We start from the raw sequence: 21,237 nt of genomic DNA, 5'->3' as shown, positions 1-21,237 counted from the left end.
AATGGGAATTATATAATGCCAACCAAAGGACAGCCTGCTGGAACTGAGCAGAACCTCACCAAGCAGTTCTTGGATGAGATCACAGAATTCAGGACCAGGTTTCTAATTTCAAGGACTAGAGGTTAGTATCTACAAGTACCCAGGGATGGTCAGAATCCCAGTAACTTACGCTGGCCCACTAGAATGCATAAAAGATTGAGGAAAAGAGTAGAATGTACAGTTATTGACAATGAGAATTTTAAGAGGTATTTGTGAAAAGATATTAATTGAAAAAAAATGAGAGAACAATCAAGCCAAGTATTTTAGGTAGAGGCAACTGTGAGCTCAGTTATTGATCAGAAATCCTTCTGGCATGTTTGAGGTACAGTCCGCAGGCCACTGCAACTCTAGAGAGAGGAGACAGGTTTAGGGAAGAAGAGTCAATTACATTTTATTCTAAGTGCGATAGAAGCCATTAAAAGTTTTGATCAGGGCTTCCCTGGTGGCGCAGTGGTTAAGAGTCCGCCTGCCGATGCAGGGGACACGGGCTCGTGCCCCGGTCCGGGAAGATCCCACATGCCGCGGAGCGGCTGGGCCCGTGAGCCATGGCCGCTGAGCCTGCGCATCCGGAGCCTGTGCTGCGCAACGGGAGAGGCCACAGCAGTGAGAGGCCCGCATACCGCAAAAAAAAAAAAAAAAGAAAAAGAAATTAGTAATTCTATATATAGTAAAAAAAAATCAGGAGATGTAATGGAAAAAAGAATTGATTAACATTAACAACTAAAAAGGTAAAATATCTATGTATACGTTCAAGAAGAGACGACTTTTTCATGATATAGCAATTAAAAATGAATCAGAAATAGAAACACATACAGTATTCCTTTTAAATATGTTAAAATTCAATTAGTTAATGTATAAATTTAATATATCCCCTGAAAATATTAACATTTTTAAATTAGATAAATTCTAAAATGTAAGATAAAAATGCTAGTCATGTTTTAACTTGATAAACTGACTGCAAAGTTTATGGAACACCACACATAAAAAATGTAGCCAATAAATTTTGAGAAAAAATTGTGAAAGATTCATTTTCTTGGATATTTATATGTATTTATAGGCTCAATAAATAAAATAGTATAAAACTTATATGTGAAGAGAAACGCTCATGAAGTAAATAGAACATTCAGGTATAGACTAAATGCATGTCAGCCAACAAGCGGCATTCCAAATCAGTAGGAAGTGATGGCCTATTCAATAAATTGTGTACTAATAGATAGCTATGTCAAGAAAAACAACAACATTTGAACCATTACTGTATATAGTATATTGTTATAATAATGGTCTCCAGTGAATAGTCTCCCAGTATCAATGGTTTTGGGTAATCCCCTCAAACGTTGACCCTAGGCTTGGCTATATCATTTCTTAATGTCAGTGGGACCTAAGCAAACATGAGGCAAGCAGAGAGTTGACTATTTAGAGCTTCCCTTCTTAGAACGCCACAGTCACCTTGCGAGGAAGTCTTGTGTAGCATCCTCGAGGATAGAAAACCACACTGAAAGAGGGAGGCCAACCCGTCCCAGTTTTCCTTGCTGAGCTCAGCCACCAACGAACCCAGCAGTTGAATGAAGCCACATTGAGTATATGGAGTAAGTAAAATATTGTGGCTCATACTTCAGCTTCCTGGGAATGACTCTAAAGCAGTAAATATACTACAGACAGCTATGGGGACGTATCTTTCAAATGTAGTGTTGAAAGAGGAAAACTAAGACACAACATGAGATATATGCCATATCATCATCATTTATATAAATAAAAATGCAAAAACAAAACAAAACTCTCGCCTTTCCCTCTTTCCCTTACTCTTACATACCCAAGAACACACACACAGGATAATTTTTTTTTAATACTAAGTCCAAATAAATTTCAGAACATATATTATAATCCCTTAACCTGTCAAGCAGTAATTATTCACGCAGCTTTAGTCTTGTCTGAAGAAAATGTAAACATAATGGGAAAATAATAATACAGCTACTAGTATTAATCATGTTTGTAACTTTTACTGCATATTTCTATCTCAGTTCCATTAATTTAACAAAACACTGTGGACCGAGTGGCTTAAATGACAAAAATTTATTTCTTACTCTTCTAGAGGCTGGGAAGTCCTGACGGTCATAGTGAGGACCCTCTTCCTGGTTTGCAGACTGTCATCTTCTTGCTGTGTCCTCCCATGGCAGGGAGCGAGATCACCTTTCTAAGAAGTGTCTCCTCTTATAAGGGCACTAATCTCATTCACAAGGGCTCTATCCATGACCTAATTTCCTCCTAAAGGCTTGACTTCCAACTAGCATCGCATTGGGGATTAGGGCTTCGACATATGAATGGGGGGGGAGGGCACATTTCAGTCATAGCATTCCACTCCTACCTCCTCAAAATTAATGTCCTCCTCAAGTGCAAAATGCACTCATTCATACCAATAGCCCCAAAAGTCTGAACTCATTCTAGCATTTCAAGTATAAAGTCCAGAGTCTCATCTAAATATCACCTAAATTAGATTTGGTGGAGACTCAGGGTATGGTTCATACTGATGCAAAATTCCCCTCTTGTTGTGAACCTGTGAAATCAAACAAGTTATGTGCTTCCAAAATACAGTGGTGGGACAGGCACAGAATAGACACTTCATTCCAAAAGGGAGTACAGAGAGAGAAGGGAGTGGTGATGATGAGTCCCAAGCAACTCTAAAATGCAGCATGGCAAACTCCATGAGATTCTGAAATCTCAAGAATATACCCTTTGGGTAGATGCTGTGGCTTCCAGACCCACTGGAGTGGCAGTTCTGCCCCCTGCAACTCTGCAGAGCTCTGGGTGGTCCTGTTCCTGAAGCTCTGGGTGATGTGTCACATCTTTTCAGTCCTAGGATGTGGCCCTGATAATCCTTGAATCACCTCTGGAGCCATTCACCCTTTGCCTTGAAGAATAATGCATGTCCACAGCTGAATAGGTGTATGGTCTCATCCTTTAAAATTCGAGAAGTCAGACAATCTCCCTTCACTCCATCCCATCTCCATCTCCTTTAGTTCAGACTGGCCGTGTTCTTCCTGGTGACTGATTCGTTCTGTGGTTCCACCCATGCTAATCTCCTTATCAAATGGTCAGTCTTCCACACACTTAATGTTCTCTTCTGAACATGCATTCTCATTTTTTGTATTATGGACACAAAAAACTCTCCACATCTTTATGTTCTGGCTCCTTTTTGCTTAATGATTCCTTCTTCAATTCATCTCTCTTCTCATATTTTTACTATAAACAGTGATGAGGAACCAAGCCACTCCTTTAGAACTTTGCTTACGAATCTCCTCAGCTGAACATCTAAAATTTCATCATTCCCACGTTCTGTCTTCCATAAGACACTAGAACACTAACAGAACTTAACCGAGTTCTTTGCATATAACAGAAGTCACCTTTCCTCTGGTTTCCAATAATACTTCCTCAGTACCACCTGAGACTTCATCAGAATGGCTTCTACCATTCATATTTCCACATTCTGCTCATGATTTTTGGTGTATTCTTTAAGAAGACAGAGACTTTCTCTCCTTTTCTATTTCTAGGGCTTCATGAGGCTTGCCTTTAGCATTCCCTCCATGGCAATATTGACTATTTCTCACATGTACGTCAAAACTATCCCAGCCTCTACCCATCGCTCAGCTCCAAAGTTGCTTCCACACTTTTACAGCAGCATCCCTACTTGTGGTACCAAGGTCTGTCTTAGTCAGTTCATGCTGTTTTAACAAAATACCAGAGCCTGGGTGGCTTAAACAACAGAAATGTATTTGTCACAGTTCTAGACGCTGGGAAGTCAGAGACCAGGGTGTCAGCATAGCGAGGTTCTGGTAAGGACCCTCTTCTTGGTTTGCAGACTGCCGTCTTCTTGTGTGCTCACATGGCAGAGACAGTGAGAGAGATCGTCTGTCTCATGTCTCTTCTTATAAGGCGACTAATCTCATTCATGGAGGCTCCTCCCTCATGACCTAATTCTTCCCAAAGTCTCCTCCAAATGCCATCACATGGGGAATTAGGGCTTCAACATGTGAATTTGGAGGGAGGTGAAGGATATGGGGCACACACATTCAGTACACAGGAGTTAGTAAAAATATTTTACTAGTAACTGGAGGTTAGAGACATTTTCTACAACTTTACCAGAAGAAAATGTTATACAAAGAAGAAATCATTTCAGGAAGAAAAATCAAGAATTTTTCCTTCGCCCAACTTGCACAGTTACGCATTTTTTCCTTATCAATTGTCAAATGATCTCAATTAGAAAAACCGTGTCTGTTACAATCCTCACTGCAGGCAGCTCCATGCATTCACTAGACTTGAGACTCTCAGATTCCTCAGCCAAGGAAACCTGTGCTGCTCTTTGGCAAAACCTTTACCCTTCTCCACCTTGCTCTGTCCCAGGGGTCTGGCCAGTGAGAAACCTGGCTGGAGGTTGCATGCAGAAGGTGGGACCAGAGTGTATTATCCCCACTACCCACCCCCCAGCACCTTGTCTACTGATTTCTAGGAAACCAGATGTTTCTTAAAATGGGAAGTCCCAGATCCTCACAGGACATACCTCTCTCCACCTAACTCCTTCCTTCCAGGACACAGCAGTGACAACAGCCTTACTGTTGCGCTCCACACATTACTGCACTATCACTTGCAGTCAATTTACATTGCTTTGTAAACAGTCTCTTCGATTTATTCTAATTAGAATTTGCACTTTTCCTTCTGGGATCCAGACTGAAATGAGCTCTCTCTTCCACTGGAAGCCTAGCATAACAAAAGTTAGTAGCTGTAGCAAATTAGTAGTTGTAACCCATCTTTTCTTTGCAGAGTTTCCCCAAATACTCTTTGCAAGTCAAGGGACATAATTATAAGCACCCACTACTTGACATAATTACCTTAAGGATAGGAACCATTTATTTACTCTCCATTTCCTTCCTAAGGTTTTATGAAGTGTACTGCACACAGTAGGCTGTGTGAATTATTACTGAATGTGATCACGTAGCCTCTAGAACCCAAATCATGCCTAACCTGGTTCCTCAGGGAACCCGTTTTTCACTTCCTTTTCTCTCTTACAGGTACACAATGGACACTTGGGTAATATTTTTTGATTGATTAATAAGATTCTAATTTGTTCATGTCTTTGTTTTAGCTCCCTTTTCTCTTCCCACCTCTGTGCTCACAGATTATCTCTCACTGTTCTAATTACTAACTCCACTTCTGTTATGTCACCTCTGATCCATTTACCAACTCTTACGTGAAATACATCCTCTTCAGAAGAACAGATAAGGTCAGGGAAGCTGCTATTTTCAGGTTGTTTTCCAAAAAAAAGTTAGGGAGAGCCACCAATCTTTTAAAATGCCATCTTAATGCATAGTTGTCATGTTTTTCCTTAAGCTGTTAAGCTCTTCAGAAAAAAGTGGAGGGCTTTGGTATTTGAAGTACGGTCTGTAGTCCATGTGGTGTGCACTGAATTCTTAATAAATCTGTTTTTTTTCTGTATGCCCTGGTTACTCACTAGAAGTGATAGAACTTTATTAATTCTGTCAAGCGATTAGACATCCTGAATATAATAAAATTAAGTTATATATTTATGTCTCAGTTTTTCCTAGAAGAATCAAGCTCCCTACACAACAGAAAAATAAGATACCAGAGAAGGAAGACAATAGGGGATTTAGGGATCAGTAATACATTCTACTTCATTTTTTAAGAAAAAAAATTAAAAATGAAAGTAGGGAAGAAGTAATGTAGCTAAAATCTTTAATACAGAATTCGCACAATATACTTATAAAAGTCAGGAAGGAGGGCATCCTGGTGTTCATTTCAGCTTTTCAACCTGTGTGTTGAAAACAGAAAACTTCAAAGTATTATCATTTCTCAAACACATCTAAGCATTAGGCCAATTCAGAAACCGTCCTTGCTCTCGTTATAAATCTTTACTAAATGTGTCAATTCCACTTCTGTGTTTCACCTCTTTCGAATGTGAATGTGACCACTCTTTAGGAACAGGTGTATTTTACTGAGCTGTTTATGTGAAATTCAGATAAAAACTAAATCCTCTGGTACTTGAGTAGGAACAGCATTCAGTCTTTTATTACAGGGGTCAGTCTGGGATAATAGGAAACAACTAAATATAAAGGAATCCATAAACTAGTGAATGATGACTCATGTCAGCTTTATGGTTTGTGTCGATGAAAACTCTGTGCTAGCTGTTAACACACTGGGGGATATTTCAACAGCACATTATGTGTGGGGGTCTATATATTAATTGCAAGGAGAGGAGATTATCATTTTAGTTTCTTATCTGTTAAGCATTTCTTACCTTCCAGTTGGAAAAACAGGGTACTTATCATCCAGTTAGGAAAACAAAGTATTAATAATCCTGCTTGTCACTTTTTATGAAGTACTAATCATTTACTTGATCCTATGTTTTGGATTTAGATTTTCACAAGTAAAATCTCAAAACAACAAATTCCTATGGCTGTTCCAGTTTTCTTGTTCCGAGATTTTATTTCAAAGAATATGCTTTCTACAATTGAGACATCAGAAAAGTTTGGGGAAATTCTTTTATTTAGATGTGAATTGCAGCAAGTTTTGGTTTTTTTTTTTTTTTTACTAATAAGGCATAGTGTCTGGCAAAACCAATACTCAAATACACCCAATCTCCACTTACTGCTTTCCATTTGCATCCATTGATATACATGGAAAGACTAGTTTTAAAATCTGGGGAGGTGCAGATGACAGAGTTCGAGGAAAGAGATCATACAGGAATGGAGAGGGAGCTCTTCAGAAACATTTCCCAGGGAGAAACCATAATTCAAAGAGACACATGCACCCCAGTGTTCACTGCAGCACTATTTACAATAGCCAGGACATGGAGGCAACATAAATGTCCATCAACAGAGGAATGGATAAAGAAGATGTGGTACATTTATACAATGGAATATTACTCAGCCATAAAAAAGAACAAAATAATACCATTTGCAGAAACATGGATGGACCTAGAGATTGTCATGCTGAGTGAAGTTAAGTCAGACAGAGAAAGACAAATATCATATGATATCGCTTATATGTGGAATCTAAAAAAAAAGGGTACAAATGAACTTATTTACAAAACAGAAATAAAGGCACAGATGTAAAAAAATAAACTTATGGTCAGGGAGGAAAGCGGGGGAGGGATAAACTGGGAGATTGGGATTAACATATACACACTACTATATAAAAAATAAAAAACTAATAAGGACCCACTGTATAGCACAGGGAACTCTACTCAGTACTCTGTAATGGCCTATATAGGAAAAGAATCAAAAAAAAAGGAACGGATATATGTATATGTATAACTGATTCAGTTTGCTGTGTACCTGAAACTAACACAACACTGTAAATCAACTATACTCCAATAAAAATTAAAGAAAAAAAAAAACAAAGAAACATTTCCTAGCTTGTAAGGACTGGTCCTTAGTGGTTAAGTATTAGAAGTCAGCTTTAATGAGAACTGTCCAGGTGGGGATCTGTGAGGACTCTGGGGAGAGGCAGCCCTGTATTATGATTTAGGAGATAAAATCATTGTTTTTCTGCAAATCTTTGGAGCACCTTTCACTCTAAGCTTTGGGGTATCACTACTCTTGGCACTGACCATGGCAAATTAATACAGGTCATTAATTACAATTATGAGATTCCTTCAGTAGCATCTCAGGTCATGGATTTGAAAGCAGGACAGGAGCAGAATATCATCACAGATTCTGTGGGGTGAGTGACTTAAAAGCTGCTTTGTGAGATTCTATTTGGGGGCTGTCTAGTGAAAGATATGGGGAAGTCATTCATTACTCAAATGCAAGAACTGTAGCCTGGTCTTGTGGGACGTGGAGGTCATGGCACAGTTAATCTTTATTAGGCTTCATGATGTTTCAGTCATGTTTCTCTCTAAGTATCTGTTCTTTTCCCCCTCTCTGCCAAATCACTTCCCTTGCAACGCTCCTGAATTGCCATGACACACTCTGACTGCACCTTTCCATGTGCTTAGAGATCCAGGTCCTAAAGTCAGCCACAAAATTTTCTGTTAACTTTTAGTGAAAGTCCTTGAGTAAGACAGGTATCGATTCCAAATCCCATCATTTGTGCAGAGTTCAAAGTCACCCAGTACTCCATGGCCACGTGCTCCACACCCTCCCTAGGAACTGAAACAGCATCTCTAAGAGATGATGGAGTGAGCTCGGCTGCCCATGTTCCTAACATGAGCAATTCGGTGATTGGGCAAGGTGCGCACTGGACACATCCTGTTGACACAAGCGAAAGCAAGAATAAAAAGGTGAATTTCTATTATCAAAGTGACCGCTGTTGGGCTTCCCTGGTGGCACAGTGGTTGAGAATCTGCCTGCCAATGCAGGGAACACGGGTTCGAGCCCTGGTCTGGGAGGATCCCACATGCCGCGGAGCAACTAGGCCCGTGAGCCACAACTACTGAGCCTGCGTGTCTGGAGCCTGTGCTCCGCAACAAGAGAGGCCGCGATAGCGAGAGGCCCGCACACCGCAATGAAGAGTGGCCCCCGCTTGCCACAACTAGAGAAAGCCCTCGCACAGAAACGAAGACCCAACACAGCCAATAATTAATTAATTAATTTTTTTAAAAAAAGTGACCGCTGTTGAATTCACAAATGCATAAATCTCATCACATTTGGGTAATACCATGTGCTTATTTTTAACATTGTGGGAATACTGGCTATACAAAAAATTTAATCATTTGTTTTTGTTTTTCCATCCATGGATTATAATAGTCTGTTGTCCCATAGGAAATATTATATTTGATACATAATGGGAAAATGATGCTACTTAACATATAAAGCATGGACATGTTCTTCTACTTGTTGAGAATATACTGTTTTACTGGTAATAAACACGCATTTATTCTCATTCTCAAAACAAGGTACTTTTATCCTCTTCATGCCGATGAGGAAACTGAAACTCATGGAAGTCAAGGACCTTATATGAGTCAAGGACTTTATATGAGGTCACATATCTATTATATTGAAAAACTGGGTCATGAAACTAAATCAGCTCAGATTGAAAACACTTACTTCATCCAAACAAGTTCTCTGAATGTGAATCACCTCATGACCTCACTTTAAAGCATAAAAACAGTAAAGTTGAATCTTTTTATAAAATTTATAATGAACTAGATTGATTAAACACTCAGAAAAAGAAAATAATTTGGTAAAGAAAAGAAGGCTCTCACTCGCCTCACCAAATCTGGCAACAATTCCACACAATGCCGTGCGGAGAGGTTACGATTTCCTAGTTACTTTATTTCCCAACTACACGAAGTCATTTCAAGAATAAGTTTTAACTCTCATTTCTCATAGTCTGCAACTTCCTACACACATTCTGTCAGATATTAGACAAACTATGTTAGGCCTAGTACTATGCAGGATTTTATTACACTAAGCAGGCATGAAAGTTGAGAGCCTAGCATAGTAAATATTAATCACAGACTAATGAACAGTGGGAGACTTCAGAATATCAATCTGTACTGGGGGAAATTTTGAATTAGAGACACCACTTCCTACTAATAAATCAGTAGTGAAAAATGGAAGGCTTTCTCAATGCATCTGTTTACGTAGCTAGATCTCTAGTCCTAAAGGAGCATACAGTATGGATGCCAAAGGGGTGTAATTTTATCGCCCCACGTGGGACTTTTGCATTTTTAACAGAACCATTTTTTAAAATTTATTTACCTCCAAAAGAGGCTGGATTGTATCACAGGAAACTTGAGTGCATTCTTCAATATCGGAGTTAAACTAGTTCATGAGTGGTTAGAGCTTGTCTCCTTCTTCCTCTTTAGCGTTCAAACACCATTGTCTAAAGGGAGCAGAAGACCCCAGGTTAAGAGGAGAATTGAAATGCCAAGATTTGACTGGTTTATGGCTTTTATTAAATGTGCAAATTACTGCTTTTGCCTCTGAGCACTTATACCATATATAACAAAAAAAAAAGACAGTATCTTCCATCATAATTAACAATTCCATTAATGACATCAGACACAATGATACATCTCCGCACTTACATGTCCTTAATGACTGTCAATGAATGGAAGTACATCCCTTTCCAGTAGCCCAAGTTCATTATTTATTAAGACAAGTATGAGAGTGGGTAGTGATAATTAGGATTTTATGATATTTTTGATGCCGATAATACAAAAGTAATGAGACTCAGTTTGAGGGCTTTTGTTTGTTTGTTTGTTTGCTTATTCTTTAACATTCAGGTAGTATTTAAAACCTGCACTAGGTATTCATATTTTAATGGGAGCATTTAAAAGTGACTGTTAACAATATAAAGGTCTCTTCATACCATTGTAATCAGGACTGAAATTGTATCCTGAATAGGTATAGTATGAGCTTTGTTTACTGAAAGGACACAAGCACAGTTATTAGGAACACAATAAAAAATAAAGATCCCATAAGTCAACTAGAAATGGTGCATGTCATTTTGAAATACAATAGAAATATTACTTTCAAAATGATTACTTTATTCCATTTCAAATATATATATATATAAAGTAATAGCTACTACGTAATAGTATTACAGAATACTATAAGCATTAATCACTAACAGTTTTTCAATTCACTCAAAATTTCTAGACTCATTGAAAGCAGGGCGAGTTATGTTCACCTCCAATATATTCCCAGTTCTTTGGGTTTAGTGGTGGTTCAGTAAATATTTAAGATACCTTTTTAAAGGAGTAGATATACATGTAGCTTTTCTTTTGTGTAGAAGAATTTGTACTCTCTCCAGTGACAGCAGTCTCTTCACAAATGTTCAAATATATCTAAAGTTATGATACAGTTTCCTAAGTCTATGTAATGCAATAACATAGAAGCAGTTACAGTCTTATGTCTATTTTAGTAAAATATTTGTGCTTATGTACTTCATGCCTTACATAATACAAGACTGATTCTTTGAAAACATTCACCTTATTTTGTCTAGGATATTAAAGGTCTGTGTTTATTTATATTTTGAGCTTTCCATGTGATTATATTTAAAATTTTAAGGATTATTACACTGAATGCACCGTATTTCTGTATTATGTGTGGAAATGGTAACTTTGTTTACAAAAATTAAACTTTAAGAATTAGTATACTGAAAATGAATTGTACAGGTGACAATAATAAAAATGGCTATCTTTATAGAGTTTGTTTTGTTTTGCTTTGTTTTAATACTCACAGTAAAGTCATCTTAATTTTTTTCATTTAGGAGTACAGTCAATGTAACATAACAATACTTTTCTGATCTTTATTTTTAAGGAATCTCTGGAAATATTAGGAGGTGTTTTAATCAATATTATTAGCAAAAACAAAATAAAAGTCCTTTACAATTCTGTTGTCCAATATGCATTTTGGATATAATTGTGTATAGTAGTTTCTATCTCATTTTATCTTATTTAACCTACTTATTTTTGCTAGGAAGCCACTGATGTTATAGGTCAGTGTTTCAAAATGTATTTATACCCTGCAAGCAAACAAAAAAACCCACAAGATATATTTACCCTTGTCACAAGGACTTTTGATAATTTACAGCTAGCATTCAGGACCAAAAGCACTGAAGTAATCAAAGAGGTCACCAAAACATATTTTAAAATATATTTATTTTTTTGATTGAATTTAATAGAAAAATGCCATAAATCTCCAAAGTTCATCATTGTTCAATATAAAATAACTGATACAATGCAGGTATGTCATTAAAAATTATAATAGTACTTGCTTGGCAAGGATGAAAATTTTAACTTGTATTTGAAATTTATAATAAAATAAATGTTAAAAGCGTAAAGGTAGTTAATCAAGATGATCCTAAAATGTAATAAATAGAAGGGTAATAGTTTTATACCCCTCCCGAAAAAAATCTCGATCTATTAGGGTAGAGAGGCAGCTTAAAATGAGAAAAATAGGGATAATTATCTAAATAGTGGTGATTGTCAGATTTATTTGAAGGTCATAAACAATATAAGAAGTAAATGAAGTGAGTGAAAGCGATATATATTCAAGGCTTTTATTCTTGCTGGCTTTCTAGCAGTTAACAAAGTTGATTCAATATCAGTAGGTTTAGAGACGTGCAAAATAATGTTTACTTTTTGACCCTCTAGAGTAAAAATAAAATGTGTTGTTCCAATTAACTAGATATATCACTTTTAATTATTTTGCTTTCTACAGCATGAGCTGTAACTGTTTGGCTCTAATGAAAGGATGACCTAGAGGAAAGAGGAGGACAGCAAGATTGAAAGTTAATTCTAACACGATTGGGCCACCAGTTGCTGCATGGCCTGACAATTAATGCCTGGGCTGTGATGGCCCTTTCCACCTGCCCACAGTGCATTTTCTTCTGGTAACCACCCCGGAGCTTCCTGTCTAACTTTGGTTTTCATCTTTGCAGGTTTGGATTTATTCTTCATAAAGATGAAGCTGTACTACAAAAAATTGATCTTGAAACCATGTCATACGTCAAGACCATTAACTTGAAGGACTATAAGTGTGTCCCTCAGTCGCTGGCGTATACACACTTGGGAGGATATTATTTTATTGGCTGTAAACCCAACAGCACTGGGGCGGTTCCCCCACAGCTCTTGGTGGACAGTGTAACTGACTCGGTCATTGGGTTCAACAGTGATGTGACAGGCACTCCGTATGTCTCTCCGGACGGACACTATCTTGTCAGCATCAGTGACGTGAAAGGTCTTGTGAGGGTCCAGTACATCACCATCAGAGGAGAAATACAAGAGGCTTTTGATATTCACACAAACCTGCACATATCTGACCTGGCCTTTCAGCCATCCTTTACGGAAGCCCATCAGTACAACATCTACGGTAGTTCAAGCACACAGACTGATGTGCTCTTTGTGGAGCTCGCCTCTGGGAAGGTTAAGATGATAAAGAGTCTTAAGGAACCACTCAAGGCAGAGGAATGGCCTTGGAACCGGAAAAACAGGCAAATCCAGGACAGTGGCTTGTTTGGTCAATATCTGATGACGCCTTCCAAGGACTCTCTCTTTATACTAGATGGACGACTCAATAAGTTAAACTGTGAGATCACTGAAGTTAAGCAAGGAAATACAGTCGTCTGGGTTGGAGATGCCTAGGAGCCTATTAAACAATTATTAAGTGAAGAGCTTTCCAGTACACTGCACTTAATCCATGGTTTCAATTTACAACTTACATTGCTTAACTTTTCAAGTGTATCCTAGGCAAACATAAGTTACTTGGGTGGCCCAAATAAAATAGATTTTTTTTTTGGCAGAGAAATACACAATTAGTAATATTGGTTGATTAGAAATATTTAACACGATATTTAATGAGAAGCTATTATACATCAATTGCAAGAATCAGATCTATAGTTATGTTTTAAGCTAATAAAATAGGAATTTAAATACTTACAAATAACTGCAGGGAATTTGAAATGATTTTAAGCATCATTTCATTTTGAGGGTGATTTATCTATTTTTTTCTCTGTCCTTTTGGTACGCTTACACCAGAAATAAAAGGTGTTATGGAACCTTAAAATTCTTAATTCAAAATATTCTGTCCCATCCACTGTTTATAATCTTTTGTGCCTTGAAGGGAATGTCACAAGAAGAAAAGGAAGGCTAAAAACTGCATACTGACCGCCTACATCACTGTAAATTTCTTGTCATTAAAAGAGAAAAGTTGAATATCTCTTGCAACAAACCCAGTCTTCAGTCATTTGTCTAACCCTCAATGAGATGTCGTTTGAAGGCATAAGTTGGCCTAAGGTTGTACACAGGTGACAAACTCTGACACTCACTGTATAATCTGCAGCATGCTATGGAAAATGGGGAGGAAAAGAGGAAAATAATTATGGTGAAATGTTTGCAATGTATTCTCAACTCCTTTTGGTTTCAATCACTAGAGTGTATTATATTTTTAATGCAAGTTTGTCTGGGATGTCAACTGCTTACAAATGTCTGTTATTAGTGGAATAGATTTTTTCTTTTCGTGTAGTCCAGTGTTGCATCAGCAGGAACTTCCATTTCTAAAACAAGCATTATTTGTGTCTGCTTAGAGTAAACCACATATCGGGAAATTAATAACAGGAAGAAAAAACTGGCTAGAGAACTGATGAGTATTAGTGGTTTAGGAGAATTAGTAACAGAAATTGGGAATTAGGGGATAGCACCACAGTGGTGAGGAAAGATGTACTTCTCCATTGCCTTTGCTATTTAAATATAACCCATCACAGGACTTCATTCCTTTATAACTTTCCTAAATAACTATTGTTTAACTCCTACATAATCCTTAAACAACTCTCTCACTATGTCCCGTAGTTTGAAACCTGACTAATCCTCTTATTTGAGACACTGCATAGAAGTAAAAATTATTGCTTTTCTTTTTCAAGGCAAAGAAAAGGCTGGTAGAAGTGGATTAAAACTAGTGAGTTGGTTTATTAAAATAAGCGGATAATTATCCAGGCTTAAAGTAATAGCTTACATGTTTGGAGAATCTTTTTACTTATTTTTGTTTTATTGTTGCTAAAAATGCTAGTGAGCTGTTGAAATGACCTCCATTTCCTGAAGGTAATCCAATAAGGTCTTTTTTAAATACAAATTTTACTCAAGTTTAAATTGTGTAAAACTGCTTAGAAACCTGACATTTTATAGTGTGTAATATCTTATGTGTATATAGCATCCTGAACTGTGTGATACAGTAGATTACTTCTTAGCTTAAGGAAGCATTATGGGAGGTAGATTTAATAAACAACAGAAATCAGCTTATGTTTCTACTTATCTGTTTTCCTTTCTAGCAATTTTCTCCTTTGGGATCATGAACCACATAAAGTGTCTGTGACCTAATGATTTAATGTTAAGTCTGTCTCATATATCCTTCTTTGGTAGCTTACACCATGTGGGTGCTCTGTCTGTAGACATTGCTTGATAAAAGGAGAATAAACTTCTTACATTTTAACTCTTGAGAGTTCAGTCAGTGTTTTAATGTAAATGCCCATGTTTTGTTTTGTTTTCCTCCCTGTACTTCAAACATAGTCTGCTGTTCTGCATTATTTTTAAAGTGGTGGGGTGGGGTAGAGGGCAGGTAAAGTGAGACCAATCAAGGAATGACCATTTAGCTTTATTATATCAATTCTAAGTTGCTCTATGCCTTCATATTCATGTGTAAAGCAAGATATTTATCCTTTTAAGGTGTCTATGTCTTTAGAATCCCTTCTTATATATTAAAGAAATGAGTATCAGAATGGAACATAAAAGTAGACTCAAATCCTTTCCTTTCAGCATCCTTACACTTTCAGCCACACAAATACTGAGCCCTCTTTTTTAACAATGAAATATTCAAAATATTGACATTTGTGATTCTTTTAAAAAAGAAGGAAATGCAATAATATAATATTTTCTAAAGTAGATAATTATTTCTTCAACAGAATAAGAGCTGGCCGACAGGGCATCAGCATTACTCTATACACGTCTTGATAAAAGTGTGTTGAAAATAATGATCTCATCAATAATGTGGGCATGTGTAAAAACTGAACGTTAAGAAAAGCCAAGATAAAAATGATAAGGTCATCGCTCTAAAAAGAAGCTATAACATCAAAGAGTAGATTTTTAATAGGCAAGAGAAAATGGTGAAGTGATAGCAAAAAATAATAATAATATGATTTTGTTGCAAATTATCTGGTGATAATTTTGTGATATCAATGAAGGGCATGAAGTAAGAAAAGGTGTGAAATCAAGAACAGAAATAGGATATGGAGAGGTCCTTGAGCACAACTGACTAGAAAAAGTAAATACTTATGTAAAGAAGGTGATATCCATAACTCAAGAAAAGTGGGTTATGATCAGATTTTGGAGGGAGGGAAGTGAAGAATGGAGCGAATTTAAAGAGTTTAGACTTAATCCAGACAGTAGGAGCTCAGCAATAATTTTTAAAACGAGAAATAACAGTGAAAACAACACTTTCAACATTCATTATTTTCTAATGGAATGAAGATTTGACAAGGGAAATTAGAGAAAGAGGTATCATTTGGGAGGCTACTGCAAAAAAATGTAAGTTTGTGATCTTTAATATATGACAATTAAATTGAAAGTATATATTACAAGACAGGGCGTGTTAAGGAACCAGACTTGAGATGGCAACTGAATAAGTGTGTATGATAAAAAGAAACAAATCAACAGGTCTCAAATAGGACATCAGTGGTAAAAATAAAGTCATGAAAGAGAAGCAGATTTGGGTGTAAGAAGGAGAATTTAGATAAAAGACAAATAATACTGGACATGGGATATATTTCCAGAGTAGTGTCATCATGTTTATGTAGCAAACCAATACAATTTTCAGGCATTATTCCACCTCCTGTTTAATGATATGAAAGTAAAGTAGAAGCACTTTTTAAAAAGTGCAATTTTAGAACCTTATCACCTTTAAGACTCCCACACAAAAGTTCTTCGCAGGGTTTTCTTTTAAAAAATAAGTGAACTTGACTGGATTTTACATTATTTTAGATTTTACATGATGAAATGATACGTTTAATCATATCTGACAGCTTGTCATATTATGTAAATTTTAAAAGTGTGAAAACATTAAGAACAATATGGCTATCATGAAAATTAATACAACTCTAAAATAGGATGAAAATGTACACCCCAATGTTACAACCTTACGAACTCACAAGGGGCCACTTCTAATGTCACTGGTCCATACATCTACCATTTAGCGGTTCCTGTGTGAATGGGTAAAGAGAGAAAAAGCAGCATCTTATCAAAAGCCTATTTTCACTTTTCTTCCAAACACACTCTAATATCATTTATCTCTCCTTGGAATCTTCATGCACAGAAATATGTTCTGAAAATCATGCTATAGAAATTCACGATTGTAGACTTGAGTCACGGTAACCTTCCCCATCCTCTGAGAAGACTAAATCTTAACATATGAGCATGATTTGTTAGTCTGTAATTTTTTTTTTTTTTTTTTTTTTTTGTGGTACGCGGGCATCTCACTCTTGTGGCCTCTCCCGTTGCGGAGCACGGGCTCCGGACACGCAGGCTCAGCGGCCATGGCTCACGGGCCCAGCCGCTCCGCGGCACGTGGGATCTTCCCGGACCGGGGCACGAACACGTGTCCCCTGCATCGGCAGGCGGACTCTCAACCACTGCGCCACTAGGGAAGCCCTGTTAGTCTGTATTTAATAAATGATATAGTCCTATTAGTAAATAGAAAAGCACACAGCTTTTTCAGCAATATTCATCAACAAAATATTCCTGCCTCTGTGTAATATAATGGGCACTGCACAGCTCTTTTACAGTAATGTGCAACTAACCATTGGTGAATTAGAAAAGATTTCACCATTTTTCTTTTATACGAGAGTACAGTAATGATAAAATGCTCAATGTTTTGAGACTTGTGTTCAAGTCCATAACTAAATTTTGCATGTAGTATAGTTTGGCTGAAACTGAGAAAGAACAGACTGAAATACCAAGTGTATCTTTTAATGTTTGATAAATATTTCGAAGACTCTCTATAGCACATTTTCCACTTTTAAAAGAAGATTCAGAATTGTCTCAATGTCAAAAGAATATACGGTCAATTCAATTGGAAAGATGTTCGTTTTATTCATGTGTATAAATTATTTTTGCATTTCCATGAAAAAGTACACTGTTCCTTTACACCTGGCTCTATATACTTCTTCAGTGCTACAAAGTCCAAGTGAAAAATCCCATGATAATCAAGAAAGGGACTCTACACATGAAAATATAGAGATATCACAAATGGATAATCACTGAATTACTCCACTATGCCTCTGCTTATCCACCTACCTTCAAACCAGTTTTGCTTCTAATTCAAGGTTCTGTACTTTGTTCAGAACTATTACCAAAGCATAGCAAACACTCCACAACTGATCTTGGGAATAAAGTAGTATTCATGACTTTCTTTAGGTCATTACACATCATTTTGATACATTAGTTGCCCTTTAGGGAAATAATTATTATAAGTTGAGCAAAAATAAATATATCAATTAGATTAAGGATATTAACATACAGTATGTTAATTTTGTATAGTTTTAAAAATTTTATTGTTGACAGAAATATTACATGATTTCATTTTGTCTATATTGGTGCAAATGTACCATACATCATGCAGGTTTACACAGCAGCAGTTAAACATCACACAGGGGTGTGTGTGTGTGTGTGTGTGTGTGTGTGTGTGTGTGTCTCAATTTGGGCATATGCAAAAATGGACGCATCTGGGATGGAGAATTAAATCTTAATATTCAAACATACCTCATTAGTACTTTTAAATTTCTCTTAAATCTAGGACAAGATTGATTTAAATAAAATGTTTTATATATAAGATTTTAGTGTAAGTTTGTGGAATGATTGTAGAGCACAGAATCTCCATCTTCTACACACCTATATATATGTGTTCTTTATAATGAACCAAAATGAGGACATAATTTCAAAGTACTTATGCAACACCTACTAATTAGCATCCATGTGTATAAAGTACGAACTACAGAGAAGTAAGAAAATAAAAGAAAAAGTAGTGTGCCTTGATTCTGGAGATTCTATTAGATGGAGTAAATAAAGATATGTAAACATGTATAGCAATACTAAGTACCACTTAGCAATGTAACACTAAGATCTAATGAATGTATACATATGTACACATATGCATATAAATACATGTATTTATACATGCAAAAATTAGCTCTCTAATATTTTCTCACAATTACTAGTACATATTAAAAACAGTTACAGACACAAACTTAATAAAGCAAAATAATATAGAGAGCATTCTCAGTTCACTGAAAATAAACTGAGAAATAATTTTTCAACTACTTAAGAAATTATAAATATGTAAATAAGCATGTACATTATACAACCAATCACAACACTTTAAAAAGGAATCAAATTGAGAGGTGCAGAATCTGTGGATTCTGTTTATAAAAATGAAAATGAAAACAACATACTTCAAAAATAATGTGATGCTTCTGACATTTCTTAGAAGAAACCTTCAAAGAAAGTTACTCCCACTGTAATAAAGAGAAAAAGCTGGAAAATTGCCAACATCATAATTTCACCTGAGCATAGCATAGAGCTGGGGGTGCAAGGTCAACTGGTAAACTAATTTCTAATGAGGAATAAGGAATTATTTAGCCCTTGGCACGGCACGGGAGAAAGAGGTGGCCTACATGAAAAGCAGGTGGCACGAAATCAGCTAAAAGTTTTACAAGGTCTTACAGGCTATGTGGAGGGCACCTTATCAGTTTGGAATGGCTGGGGTGAAGCGGGTGAGGCTCAGACACAGGAGGAGTTTCCACACTCAGAATCCTTTAAGCACATAAGATGAAAGGCCAGCAGGAAATCGGAGACACCTACCCTGGTGCTGTGTGTAACGTGACCATCTGCTGTGGAGAGGAAGCCTTGTCCCCTTGCTGACGCTCTTGTACCCTAGGAAGCCAAACATTAAGCTCCTAGGGCAGGGCAGCTATCTGTCTCGCCCCCAGAACAGGCAAGGACCCAATGTTTCAGGAGGAGTAAAAGCAGACCTTCTGTCTCTGAGGGAGGAGTAGCAAGCACCCAGCCTCAAGACAGGTAAATAAAGGAGAGAAGAAAGGATGCTCTGGTGCTGGGGGAGGGACAGGAAACCTGGTCCCATGGACCGTGTAAAGAAGAACTGTATGCCACTTACACTTAAAGGGACACTTTTTGTATTAAACTCTCATTTGTCTGATATTAGTAGAGCTGCTCCAGACTTCTTATTGTTGCTTTTGGAATAATATCTTTTTCACCCTTTTATTTTATATTTGTATCTTTCAGTTTGAAATGTTTCCTTTTAACAGTATATATTTGGATCCTTTTGAGTCCAGTCTGACGTATTCTGATTAGATTATTTAATCCATTTATCTTAAATGTATTATTACTATCATAGGAATTACATCTTCTTTTTTTTTTTTTTTAATAGGTCTCATGTCTTTTCTGTTCCCCTATTCTTCTTTACTGCTTACTTTTGAATTGGGTGACTATTTTCTAGGGTAACATTTCAATTCCTTTAATGATCTTTTCACTCTTTAGAAAATCGTTTTTGTAATTGTTGCTTTAGGGCTTACTAGGTACATCTTATTAAAACAACTTCAGATTTATACTAACTTAATTCTAGTGAGATACAGAAAAGTTACTCCCATAAAGCTCTAATCACTCTTCCCTCATTTTGTACTGCTTTTTGTTATTTACTTTATGTAAATGTATGTCTTTTAAATAAACAGAAAAGGAAGAACAATTATATATTTTTTCTGGTCCCCTTTGTTGGTTCCTGTGTAGCAGAGTTACCATGTTACCATTTCCTTATTCCAGTACAGCTTTGCTCCTATTCACCTCCTTTGTGCTTTTAGTGTCAAATATATTGCATAAGCATGTGTGACAGATGCTACAATACATTATATATAATGTGTATATATAACACATGTGTATATATACTTTTCAATAAATAATTTATATGTCAGTTAAAAGAAGACAGGAGAAGATATAGGCATTTATAATATCTTTTTTAATTGCATAATTGTCCATACTGGTGCTCTATATGTGTGTGAGTGTGTGTGTGTGTGTGTGTGTGTGTGTGTGTGTGTGTGTGTAGATCCAAATTACTGTCTGTTGTAACTTGATTTCAGCCTCAAGAAATTTGTTTAGCATTCTTGTAGGTATGTCTGCTATCAAGAACTTCTCTCAATTTTTGTTTATTTTAGAATGTCTTTATTTCACCTTTATTTTTGAAAGAAAGTTTTGCCAGGTATAAGATTCTTGAGAGAAGGTTTTTTTTTTCTTTTAGCAATTTGAACATGTCATCCCACTAACTTCCAGCCTTCGTTTTTCCTGATGAGAAATCTGCTGTAATTCTTAATGAGACTCTCATGTGTGTGACATGTTATTCTCTTGCTGCTTTCAAAATTGACTATTTTTTGTCTTTCAGTAGTTTTACTATGACATGCCTGGGTTTAGATCTCTTTTTATTTAAACAACTTGGTCATTATAGAACTTCTTTGATGTGTAGATTATTGCTTTTATTACATTTGCATGTGTTCAGCTATTATCATTTTAAATAACATTTTCCCTCGTCCTCTGCCATGCTCATTTTATATATATTGGTATGATTAATAGTGTCATATCCTTCTCTGAATCTTCATGCAATCTTTTTTATTCTCTTTAGCTCTTTTCTT

General features: G+C 36.5%; 1 protein-coding gene across 3 annotated transcripts in view; it reads left to right on the top strand.

The window, feature by feature from the left end:
• Positions 1–13,144, top strand: part of FSTL5 (follistatin like 5) — a 630,648-nt gene extending 617,504 nt beyond the window's left edge. For all 3 annotated transcript variants that reach the window (XM_060147086.1, XM_060147085.1, XM_060147084.1), the window contains one exon: positions 12,442–13,144. In XM_060147086.1, the coding sequence (XP_060003069.1) occupies positions 12,442–13,144 (703 nt within the window). The remainder of the gene's footprint in view (positions 1–12,441) is intronic.
• The last annotated feature ends 8,093 nt before the right edge of the window (positions 13,145–21,237 follow it).

This window comes from Lagenorhynchus albirostris, chromosome 4 (assembly GCF_949774975.1).
Source record: "Lagenorhynchus albirostris chromosome 4, mLagAlb1.1, whole genome shotgun sequence".
In the NCBI taxonomy this organism is placed as follows: Eukaryota; Metazoa; Chordata; class Mammalia; order Artiodactyla; family Delphinidae; genus Lagenorhynchus; species Lagenorhynchus albirostris.
Note: the sequence above shows the minus strand (reverse complement) of the source record. Positions and strands in the feature narration are given on the sequence as shown.